Source organism: Mycteria americana, chromosome 3 (genome assembly GCF_035582795.1).
Source record: "Mycteria americana isolate JAX WOST 10 ecotype Jacksonville Zoo and Gardens chromosome 3, USCA_MyAme_1.0, whole genome shotgun sequence".
Lineage (NCBI taxonomy): Eukaryota > Metazoa > Chordata > Aves > Ciconiiformes > Ciconiidae > Mycteria > Mycteria americana.
Window position 1 is genome coordinate 128,443,313 of NC_134367.1, and position 12,710 is coordinate 128,456,022.

At 36.8% G+C, this 12,710-nt stretch overlaps 1 protein-coding gene across 9 annotated transcripts in view; it reads left to right on the forward strand.

Annotated features, from left to right (window-relative positions):
- The window catches only part of USP34 (ubiquitin specific peptidase 34), a 140,977-nt gene that overhangs the window by 119,371 nt on the left and 8,896 nt on the right, over positions 1 to 12,710 (forward strand). For all 9 annotated transcript variants that reach the window (XM_075496947.1, XM_075496951.1, XM_075496948.1 and 6 more), the window contains 7 exons: positions 1,283 to 1,387; positions 3,911 to 4,058; positions 5,057 to 5,691; positions 6,928 to 7,085; positions 8,321 to 8,399; positions 11,801 to 11,927; positions 12,280 to 12,387. In XM_075496947.1, coding sequence (XP_075353062.1) covers positions 1,283 to 1,387; positions 3,911 to 4,058; positions 5,057 to 5,691; positions 6,928 to 7,085; positions 8,321 to 8,399; positions 11,801 to 11,927; positions 12,280 to 12,387 — 1,360 coding nt within the window. The remainder of the gene's footprint in view (positions 1 to 1,282; positions 1,388 to 3,910; positions 4,059 to 5,056; positions 5,692 to 6,927; positions 7,086 to 8,320; positions 8,400 to 11,800; positions 11,928 to 12,279; positions 12,388 to 12,710) is intronic.

A 12,710-nucleotide genomic window follows, 5' to 3' on the forward strand; every position in this document is an offset into this window, starting at 1 on the left:
GAAGTCTAACTGCACTGTATATTAAGTTTTCTAAAGCAGAAATCTGGTATGCAGTTTAAGATGAAAGTTTTCTTCAAAGACAAATAACATATTTCTAGATTCTCCACCTATATGAATTTAAAAAACAATTGGGAACAATAAAACATGTATGCTAGCATAAGTGGAGATACGTAATTATCGTCTGGTTGTTCAAGTTTTGGGGCACTATTTTGCAGTTCTGTGCATGCGAACACATTTCTCGGTCAGAATAAATTCCTGCCCTGGTAATAACAAAAATCCTGAGAGTTCCAAATGGATTCCACATGAAAAATATACACAGAGTGGAGAAGTGTATGCTCACACAAGGACGTTCTTGTATACTGCTGTCAGAAAAGAGAAAACAATCAGGAAAAATTGAGGGCATGTCAAGTAGAGAAGACATGAAGCACATACTAGATCATTCTCATGACAGCTTTGCTTTGTGTGATAGAATGGGCACTATCAGATGACAGTCTACTTCCCTCCTGTCATGCTAACATTTGCTACATTTTTATGCTTTTTTGCTTTGCACATACACACGTGCACCAGAGAGATTTTTGGTGAGGTGCAAAATATATAATAATAATAGTAACCACTTTATTGAAGCATTGTTAAAAGCTGGGTGAGTCTTAGTAAACTTAAAAAAAAAAATAAATTCGTATTAGAGCCAACATGTTAGAGTATAGAAATGTTGGTGGTTTTAGAGGAAAACAGTATGCCAATAATAATGATCAGTGTAAACCCTCAAAATGTGATGCTTTTCGATAAACTTTTCAGGATCCATGTTACATGTTATGCAAATACATAAAAATAAAAGCTTCTCTGAGATAGTGAAATCTTCTGTATATGTATAGAACAGGATAAATTGGTGAATTCTTCAAGACTGTACAGCTTCCCCCCCGCCTCCCTTTGTTCAGAATAATGTCTGACTGTGTCAGACAATGTTACTGTTATTTCCTTGTAACTATATACTTCTACTAAACCTATCCTGTCTAGTATGATCATGTTGCCTTGCACTAGCTATAAGAAGTGGCTTAATTCTACTGCATCCATATGTGGATGCAGTAGAATTAAGGTGTATATATATAGGTGGATTATTTACAGATTAAATAATAAGGGATTAAAAGTAATAGAAATGTTCATGTCAGAAGTTCATAGAAATATATTTTTATGCAAATGCTTGCGTTTTTTTTAAAGTCTCTAAAAAATTAGTGGATGAAATAAAATAGATCAAAATGGATATTTTTATTTTTATGCATTACAGGCAGCCAATCCTTTTTTCAAATTGCTGACCATGCTAATGGAATTTGCTGGTGGGCCTCCAGGAATGCCACCCTTTGCTTCTTACATTCTGCAGAGGATATGGGAGGTACAACACGTAAAAGAAAACAAGCTAAATCATCTTTCTCTTGTTCATTCTTTTATGTCTATGAAAAGGGTTTACATTTCATTGTCATCCTTGCTGCATCAATTAATGATTTTTTTTTTTTTATGACCGTTTCTCTTCCAAATAAACAGCAACAGCTAATAGACATTTAAAAGTTCTGCTCTAACTTTTAATGCTATTTTAATAGCATTCTGGTTAACTGGTATTTCAGTTAAACTTTAAATTTTAGTTTAATGAGAAATTAATTGCTTCATAAGAAGAGTCTAGAATGCTGCTTCTAGGCAAATTCCGCTTATTTTTCTAAGTTACCCTTTTGCAAGGACTGTAAAATTTTTCAAGGCCCATCCTTTGTTAGGTGGTGGTTTTTTGTTTTGGTTTTGGTTTTTTGTCCATTATGTAGTGGTTCTTTGAATATTGGTTTGACATTTTTTGTTCTCTGTAAAATACTCATTAGCATTTTTAACCCATAAAATAGTGCTAAATTGAATCTAGTGAATAATTGCTGTGGTGCAGGACCATTCTTGCTTGCATTTCTAAAGCAAGAAAGAGACTTTTTAACCAAGTTGGCACTGGGATAAATTCCTTGATCTGAGAAATAGATTGGGAATTAAAGCTTTCACTTAAACTAGCTGCTCTTTGAGTTCCCAGCACAATTTACTGTCTTTATTACTGTCTGAGAACAGTGTGTCCAACCTGAAGAGTGCTGAGGACAAGCTGTTGAACGTTCATTCCCTTTAATACTCTTTAAAAAGTGGGGGTGGGGTTTGTAAAAGATTATTACTGTGCAGAATTGAGACCTCTGGTAAAACACAAACCTGTCTTACCCACTGAAGCACCGTGGGATAGATTATGGATTCCTGATCAAAAGTATTTTACTCCTGGTTAGGAGCAGGTATAGGATAGGAACCACTAGGTAATCTGGGAAAGCGTATACCAGGTGTTTGTTAGGTGTCTGGTCTGAATATGAATTAGCTGTAACTGCTGTACCTCAGGTAAAGGGAGTTCAAACAGCGGATCTCAAGGTCAAGAATTACATCTAGCTGCTTTCTGTATACAGGGAAGCAGTAGGTTATGAATTTCTCTCAGCGATGAGGAAACCTTTCCAAGAGAGTTTTTGATAATACACAAATTGTGGCACGAAGTACATGTGCTCTTCATACTTCAGTCAGTAGCCACAAAGTTTACGGATGTAATTTGTTAAGCAGTCCTCTTTTTTATTTCCCTCCTTATTCCCCATACACAAACTGAACCTACAGAGGAAGCAAGTCAATGACAGGTTGCTGTTGGAAAGCCAAGCTTTTAGCAGTAGAAGTCATCAGTTCAGTCGGTGGTGTTGCCAGCATTATTATCCTTACCTTGTTGACACAGGTCTAGAGATAAAAATTGTGTAGGCAGGGATGAGAGGCCCTGTGGTTAATGCACAGACAGACAGATTTAGGGTGTAGAACCTACTTTTGCAGCCACTCCAGTTTCTAGAAGTCGTTAAAAAGTGATTGGGCGATGAAGACAGTGAACAATGATAGTCTCTTTCTTGGAGATACCCTCCAGCTATTACGAAAGAAACTTGACAGATCAATTTGTCATTTCTAAAAAAAGGGAGGAGATTGTTCTCAATGTGTTTATTTTTAAATGGAGATTAAAATTTTATAAGCAGAGTTTTGGTCATGTCAGCTGCTCAGATTCTTCAGGTGCATTAGAGTAGTTGGGAACAGGTTCAGCAATTCAGTTACTGCCTGTGGTTCCTTATATAGATAAGAGTTCCTTTTTCCTTGTCTGGGCACCTGGACCTCAAGGTAAAAAGAAAACAGTTTTTAAGAACTAGCAAATCAGTGAACTACATTTACTGGCCTAATAGTATGTCAACAAATTTTTAACTACACAGAACCAGAAAGGCACAGGAAGCTATGTTTTCTCCTTATTGTCTGTAAGGCTTTGATAACTGTACAACAGTACTCCCAGGCTTTTCATTACCTTTGAAAAGCACTCGATGAATTTATTCCTTGAAATTGCCTGTTCATAAAAAACATAATAGCTACCCTCAGCATGAAGCTATATGAACGTATTTGCATACCATTTATGTTCTTTTGATATAACTTATATAAAAATACTGTTTCAGGGTTAAGGTTTTGTGTTAGCTATTTAAAAAAAAAAAAAGATGTATTTTTTTATAAAGACCAGATTGTTCAATTTTCTAAGTCCTTAACATTTCAACTCTTAAGTATCTCAAAATATACAGAAAGGATATGTAGAGTAACTTCCTGGACTTAGATTGAACTTTCAAAAGCTCTGAACAAGATTCAGAAGCACAAACCAGTGAAATTTTAATAAGGGTTTTCTTTGTCTGCCAGAGCACCTTAGTCTTGAAGATGCTTTCATAGCCCTATGTGATTTTGAAAAAATATTTTGAAAGTCTTAATAGTTATTGGGGGGGGGGCAGTGTTGATAAAATCAGTACATAGTATCAAGGTTAATGTATTCTTTTTGATTTTTCCACTCTTCTTTCAGGTCATTGAATACAACCCATCTCAGTGCCTGGATTGGCTGGCGGTGCAAACACCTCGAAACAAACTAGCTCACAGCTGGGTGCTGCAAAATATGGAAAACTGGGTTGAACGTTTTCTTCTGGCACACAACTATCCTAGAGTGAGAACTTGTAAGTTGATTTAAATTGAAGAAAATTATTCTTCTGTGGTAGCAAGTTACTATGCATGTGGTATTCTTGTCACAAATGAAATAAGTGCTTTGGTACTTGTCTTCCTTTTCCAATTGTTTTAGGATTGCTGTATTTTAAAATATTAATACCACTGTGGTGCCTCATCAAGGCATGCTACCTGATTTTGATGAAAACCATGCTTTGTTTTTGTAACTTGAATGATACATTAGTAGGTTCTTTTTCTTTTGTGGTTAATCTACAAGATCCAGGAAACTCAAAGAAGAAAAAGAAATAATCCAAGAGGTTCTCAAAAGTTTCCGTCACATAGTTGTACTGTACGTACGAGCAGTACACGTTCTTCTTTCACCCATCACAGAGTAATCTTTAGTTGAACTTGTGGATCAAGGAGAAGAAGCCTGTGCTTCTCCCCAGCTCCAGGGTTTCCTGGCTCTCTAGTTTGTTCTGCCAGGAATCACACTACCAGGCCATTGCCAAGATCACACTTTCAGCCTTTCCCGCATCTAAATTTTTATATAAGGGAGATTCCACAGTAACAGGCCACACCGAACTTTAATACATTTTCCGTGGCTGAGGGAAATGTGGAAACTGGAGGTACAGCTTTGCAACAGACTCCAGTTGTAAACATCTCTGAAGAGGTAACAACACCTTGATCAAGCAGTACACAATTTAGTCGTAGAAAACATCTGGTTTTGTATTTCTGTGATGCGAGACATTGTGTTACAATAGTTAGAGCCAAGCAGCAGGCAGGAATATAGGGTGAAGAGGCCTGAAAGACAATCTCAACAGCACTTTTAACATGCTAGTCTTATCCACTCTGATTTTTTTTTCATCCAGTGTGAATATAGTAATACCAGGTTCTGTAAAATGCTTTGAGATCTGTAAATGGAACACACAATGTAATTTAACTTCTGATTAAATGACTGTTAAGCCATGTGTGTCATTTTTCAAAGGTGTAACAGATTTGTTTTTATTTGAAGCCGCAGCCTATCTCTTGGTGTCGCTTATTCCAAGCAATTCCTTCCGTCAGATGTTCCGATCAACTCGCTCTTTGCACATCCCTACGCGCGATCTGCCTCTCAGTCCAGATACTACAGTAGTTCTTCATCAAGTCTACAATGTGCTTCTTGGCCTTCTTTCAAGAGCTAAGCTATACGTTGATGCTGCTGTACACGGCACCACAAAACTTGTGCCCTACTTCAGTTTCATGACATACTGTTTGATCTCAAAAACTGAGAAACTCATGTTTTCTACTTACTTCATGGACTTATGGAACCTTTTCCAGCCTAAACTTTCTGAGCCAGCTATAGCCACCAACCACAATAAACAGGCTTTGCTGTCTTTTTGGTATAATGTGTGTGTCGACTGTCCGGAGAATGTACGCCTTATTGTACAGAATCCTGTGGTGACGAAGAACATTGCCTTCAATTACATCCTCGCAGACCATGACGATCAGGATGTGGTGCTCTTTAACCGCGGGATGCTGCCTGCCTACTATGGCATCCTGCGCCTCTGCTGTGAGCAGTCCCCTGCGTTCACGAGGCAGTTGGCTTCTCACCAGAATATTCAGTGGGCCTTTAAGAATCTCACGCCACATGCCAGTCAGTACCCAGGAGTAAGTAGATTGATACCAAAAAATACCATTTCGTTGTTAGTATTTCCTCTCTTACCGAAGGTGTCTTTTAATGAAAGAGATGAAAAGACTTACTTAATGTATCCAGTGGTGAAAGTATTATATTTTGATTAATTACTTATACTGGTATAAGTAATTAATAATGTGTTTAGATCTGATTACTGTACTTTGTAGGGGGATTGTTTTGGGTTTTCTTCCTTGCTGTGTAGCAGCTGGAGAGATGTTTTTTTCTGGAAGCAGACACTGGTGTTTCCACTGTTCTTCAATATTCTGTGTGCCAGTTTAGTCGTAAGAAACAGGGAATAGCCTTTCATGCTGGTCTCAGGAAAGCATGTTGCATTCTAACACACTAAGTTGGAGGAATTCCCAGTGAGTTTCTTCCTTGCTTTCAGTTTCTGGAATTAGGGCTAAGGTTTAGCCCGTTGTGTTCAAATGGAGGATGGCCTGGCATTCACCTTGGGAACACTTGTGTACCTTTTGCAAAACATTGGTACACTGTGAGTTGCATTGTCTCTACGACATCGTGACACTTGCAGTAGAGAGTACATACTAGTTAAAATAGTCCATGTGTAATGGTGAAAAAACAGGCTTACAAAGTTTTTTAAGAGGCAAAATACGCATTTTTGTATGATTACTCAGTGAATATTGCTTTGAGGTCCTTTAGAGGCGTACGAGGACAGAAAGAATACAAAGATTTTCTTCACTACATAGAGGAGGAGGAATCTTCTATGTTGAACTTCTGTCTCATTCAGCTCACAGAGTAACTTTATACTCCTGACAGTCCTGGGAGTATTCCTGCTGCTTTCATTGTTTGCATCTCCCCTCAGAAGTCTCAGTTTGTCTGGCTAAGGACTTTAGTTACCCCACTGTCTTTAGTGTTTCCCACGCATATGGGACTTCAGCGAGTTTTAGCACAAGCAGCTTTCTGAATTCTGTTACCTAGAATATAGTGTTATCATCAGAGAATGCACATACCCATGCACCATGTAGATGACCCCCTACATTCCTTAAGGAAAGCAGGGAAGTTTGGTCACATGGATCAGGACTTCACATTGTATTTTTGTGTGTGTGAGAGTGAGAGAGAGAGAGAATGAATGAATGAATGAATGAATGAGCTGTCCTGTTAGGAAGCATCAAAACATCCATTTAAGGTTCAGAAGGGTTATCTCATATATTTGTGTCCTAATCCACTAACCTAATAATTTTTGTGTGTTTTAGGCAGTAGAAGAGCTGTTTAACCTCATGCAACTGTTTGTGGCTCAGAGACCAGACATGAGAGAGGAAGAGATAGAAGACATAAAGCAATTTAAGAAAACAACCATAAGCTGTTACCTGCGCTGCTTGGACGGACGGTCTTGTTGGACTACTTTAATAAGGTACGTTAGTAGTGAAGTTGTGAAGTTGTAGTGTAATAATCTAATGCTGTTTGAATAAGAACCACATTTTGACAAATGTGAAGTTCGATAAAAATTAGTTATTTTGATATTCTTTCTGGAAAAGTTTTGGGGATACTTTTTTTCAGAAGTAAGCAAAGAGAAAGTTTCAATTATAACTTTTTTCCCAAAATCCATTGTTTGTGAATATAATTTATTTTAGAATGTTTTATCAGCTGAAAATTCAGAAACTAAGCAAATATTTTACAATAAACAGGTGTAGATCAAGGTGTATGTTGTTAGGGTTCAAAAAGAAATACTATGACAGAATCGCATCAGTAGAGCCCTTGGGGGGAAAACTAAAACCAAATCAATCAATGTTGTAATTCAGCGTTTAAGCTGAAATTCCATTCTCAGCTTACCATTATTAGTCTAGATGGGCAAAGCAGTAATTTCAGCTGCTGTTGTTGGCATTTGTCATTTTGGGGCAGAGATGTGTTTTAGAAGTTGTGCCTGTGGGACAGGGTTTTATTGTATCATATCTTCAAATAGTTTTTCATTTCTAGTCTTAGTAGTACATCTGAAACTGTTGCTTGGGTACTTTCAGTATAACTATAAAGTGCTTCTGTACGTAGGTCAGGTGTTGGGGTTTTAAATGCAACTCTTGTGAAAAGGGAAAATTACCTGTGTTACCTGAAGGGATTACATACAGTTATTGTCATAGGGCACAACCAGATTTTCCCAAATGCTCTGGAAGAACTGCTATGTTGAGAAGAATGCCTCATTAGTTATGCATCATCGTTTATTTTCTGTTCTGCTGTAAGCATAAAAAGTTTTGATAGAAATGTTTTTATACATTTAAAAGTCCAAACATATGCTTAACTGAACCTATTTAAAGGTATCATTTGACAAGCATAAACTCTTTCTTTTGAAGTCCATGATTTTCCTCGGGTTTTAGCATTTTTGCAGACATTATTTGGGAAATACTTCTGTAAAGGTTGCTTATAAATTACATTTGATAACATAAAGTTGACATAAAGGAAGTTGACATCAGAGGCATTTTTCAATGAAAAAGGGAAGAAATAAAGAGAATACTTATGTTCTTTTGGGGTTTCTTTGTTCTTCTGTGATGATTTTCCAAAATACAGCCCGAGCATAACAATATTAAGCATTTGTATGAATTATGAAGAGGTGATATGTATTTTTCAGTGTTCTCAATGTTTGGATTTTTTTCCTAGTGCCTTCAGAATATTATTAGAATCTGATGAAGACAGACTTCTTGTTGTGTTTAATAGAGGATTGATTCTGATGACTGAGGTAAATACTTTGTTACTTAATTATAATAAACACCTTGCTTTCTTATCAAGTCATCGCTTCCTTCCTGACAATGTGTTTGCTTTAAATTGTTTTAATATGGTATCATTTAAAATAAAGAAAAGAAGTATGTTGATTAAGTACTGGCATACATGTCAAACCTTAAAATCTTAAGGATCATAGGAAGGACAAAAAAATATTTACCAGACATTTTGCATGTCAAAATGCTAATGTAGGAGGTTAAGTGAGTAAATTTGAGGCAACACAAATCTTAATACAGGATACTTAATAACAGGTTAGTTGATAGGAGTGATTTGGTAGGATAACTATAAAAGGATGTAGCTTATGTAGTAAAGATAAGCAAGAAATAAAAGGGTGATGGGTCATCTCATATAGCAAGGATAGATACGCTTGCTCTGAGGCTCATAACAGATTAAATTAGGTCTACTGAAAAAGTTGCAACTAGCAAGAGATGTCGTGAGTAGTAAGAATGCAGTCTTGGCTTTCTTCACATAGATGCTTCCCCTGTCATCTTTAGTAAGATTTCTGTAGTAGTAAAAAGATGATCAGGAAAATATTTGCCTGTTTCTAAGACAGAGGGTAAGCCACCAACAGATTATGTTGAGAGGAGCGAGTTTATGCTTTTTTGGTGTCATTCTCTTTATTACAGATCAACTGTGAGTGAATGGCTGAGCACAGTCACACAGTTACTGCTAGTTAAGAAGTGTTCAGGCAACAGGTTGAAATCCAGAAAGAAAGGATACTCAGATGCAATTGTGATTAATGTTTCTGAACACTTCTTGAGGCACTTCCGAGGCAATTCTCCCTACCTTTCCTACCTATTGTGCTTTTGTTTCCAAGAAGGAGTGGTCTAAGAACACATAAACTAGATTTCTTTCCAATGAAACTAGACCTAAAGATGCGTTTCTGGAGCACATACAGTGTATTCCAGTTGTAAATGGATGTTTGGTCCATGAGACCAGACGAGCGTTAGTTCAAAATAGAGAGGGGAAAAAAGAATAAATAGCGCAGCCCTGAAATGGGTACAGTTTGGATGTCAAGCCCCAGCCCACCAATGGTTTCACTCTATGGATCCACTTGTACCGTCCTGCAGTAATGTAGAAAAAGCCTAGAAGACATTGCTGAAATAGCTCTGGATTCTTAGTCGCTGCCTTTTTTAAGATGAGTGAGATACCAGAAGACTGAAAAAGGGCACATACAGTGTTTATCTTTTTTTTTTTTTTTCCTTTTGTCCTTCCTAAGATGGGTGTAAGAGGTTGGATTCTATTCAGCACTTCCATTATTGAGGTGATGGACGAGAACGTGCGTTTATTAAATATACTGGCAATGCAAAACAGGGAAGGATGTTAGGTCCTTTTGAGAATAAGAATAAAAATCAAGATTGTCTGGATGTGTTGGAGAAAGTGTAAAAAAAATAAGATGCAGTTCATTCTTGGCATACGTAGAATGGCATATTCAGGGAGGGATAATAAACTGGTAAAAATCCATGGTGCAAGACAAGGGGATAGGAGGTAGTTGTAGCTGTCCAGTAAATGGGATATCGGAATAGATTGCTTCAGAAGGTGTGAGCCAGCACAACTGGAAGTCATCAGGAGGGCTTTGAGCAAACATCTGTCAAGGATAGAAAGATATTTAGTCTGCCTTAAGGCACATGGATGGACTAGACAATGCTTTGAGGTTGATTCCAACCCCATTTTTATATGGTTTATATAAAAAATTCTCTTAACTTTTTTTATGTCACTAGTTTGTATTTTCTGGGACAAAGTGTGACAGAAAAAGCTGGAATTACAAAATCGGTTAGAAAAATAAAAATCAAGACACTGTTTGAAAATGGAGTTTTCATGAGTTTGTTATAAGTGTAAGCCTGTTGATTAACTATAGTTAGCTAGCCTTACATTCAGTAAACTTGAGCTAAAAAGTTAGGAGCTATACATGAGCTATAACGTTATTCATACATGAAACTTGTCAGCAGACTAAGATACATACATATGTATAAAAAGAACTTGTTTAACAGCTCTAGTTAACCCTGATCCATACGAACAACGGATAATTTATAAGGAATGTGTAATATAAGATGCAATTTAGCCTATGTAAAACGTTGCTAGAAGTTAGATAAAACTAATGTTCAGCTTTTAGTTTTCAAGCTTTACAACTTGAAATTACCAGGCCTTATTTTCACTTGTTCACTGGAAGTGTTTTGCGTGGTGAAAAATATTGCGTCAAGGAGTTGTCACATGCAGAAAAGTTTTCTACTTAGCAGGATTGGCCATGTATCTTTTATCTTCACTATAATATAAAAATGGCGTATGAAGATTTTGCGTTATAGGGAATGAGATTACTGTTTCTTTATCTTTAAAATATCCCAGCAGATGAAATATCTTTTCTTACATCTTGTGCTAGAATTTTTGCCGTTCAGAAATGTGTTGCTTTTCTTTCCCAATATTTCTATAAATCACAGATGCCTAGAAGGTATTTTAGTTATAAAAGGAGAAGTAATTCATCTGATGTACAATCATATAGCATATGTCCTTAAGCAGCATTTTGAAAAATGACTAGCGTCTCTATTAATCTTACGGGTTTTTCCCAAATTGACATACCCATGTCTGTCTTTGTGCGTCTCCAATATCACTTTGTACGTTGGCACAGAAAGATTGGGATCACAGATGTATAAAACTACACTGTGTCTCAAGTTGTGCTTTGCTTATTGGGTTTTAGATAAATGTTATGTGTGAAAACTTTGTAATTACATTGAGCCACTGATAGAAAGCTTTTATCTTGAGAACAAATTAAGGCTGTTTTTAAATGTCTCTCTCTCTAAGCTGCATTGGATGTGCTCACAAAAATGCTCATTTCTTGAGTTGAGATGGGTGGTAGCTGGTACAGAGGGGTTATTGTTATAATGCATTTTACAAATTCAGTTTCCCTCTGGCATGCATGTGAGAAAAATTTAGTATGGCTCTAGTTTTTGGGTTAGGTGAGAAGAACAAAAATCGGCCTTTTGGCCAAAGGCAAGTTTCAGTTTAGCCCCCCCCCAAGACGACCTGGTGTTCATTGTTACCAGAACCAGATGTCCAGGTCAACAATTATATTGGGTTGTTACAGAAGACACCTGGTTGTTCATTTGTTCGCTCTCTTTCTGTCCCCTCCCCCCCTTTTTTTTAATCTTTTACTAAATACACTGATTTTGTATACAGATTTATTCTTTTATTGAATGTCGTTGTCTTTGAGTGATGTTGTGATGACATCTAGCACAGTATATTTTGATACATCTTATTTGAGCATAAAATACATGTAAAAAGCAGTATCTGTAGGATAAAAATAGAAATGATAACAAGTGTGTTAATTTGGCAACATAAAGTTTTGGCTTTTTTTTTCCTTTATAGTCCTTTAACACGTTGCACATGATGTACCACGAGGCCACAGCTTGCCATGTGACTGGAGACCTGGTAGAACTTCTGTCTATTTTCCTTTCGGTTCTTAAGTCAACACGTCCGTATCTTCAAAGAAAAGGTTTGATTGGAACTCTTCACAGGATTACGCCTGTTGTCTGTTAATTAATTTTCACAACCCAAAACCTAGTATTTTATCTTGCTTATTAACTGTGCTTAAAAACTTCCCATACAGTAGCAGATATGATTATTAACAGATTTTAAATTGTAACTTATTAAATTATTTATGACATAATATGAAACTAGATTAAGTAAATTTAATAGCAGTAGACCAGTGAGATTGAACAGATTTCTAGACTGATTAAAATTGTGCTAGAGGAAAAAGAGATCCTTCAGCAGTAAAATTCTATGCTTTATTTAATGAGCTTTTGAGAAATTAACTAAACAGGTTTCTGTGGTTTTTGCATTTGTAGATGTGAAGCAAGCTCTCATTCAGTGGCAGGAGCGAATTGAATTTGCCCATAAGCTCTTAACTCTGCTCAATTCCTATAGTCCTCCAGAACTTAGAAACGCTTGTATTGGTAAGTCATAGTAGTGTAACTGGAGTCAGGAAGGACCTGTTCTGCACAGTTACCTGCTTTGAAATTGAAATGCCATTTCTGCAAGCGCAAATGCTTACCTAGATACTCTGTAGGTTGGGATTGTTTATATTACTATTGTCGATACATCGATATTGCCATTGTTCCTATTCTAAATCATTCTGTTTTCGTCAGGTTAAAATTAATATTCCCACTTCCCTAGGCATGCAGACTGTATGCACAAAAAGTCGGCCTTCGTTTTGAGAGACCAATTTGCTACCTGATAAGGGGCATGCTGAAGGCATGACTCCTGAATTCAGGTGTCA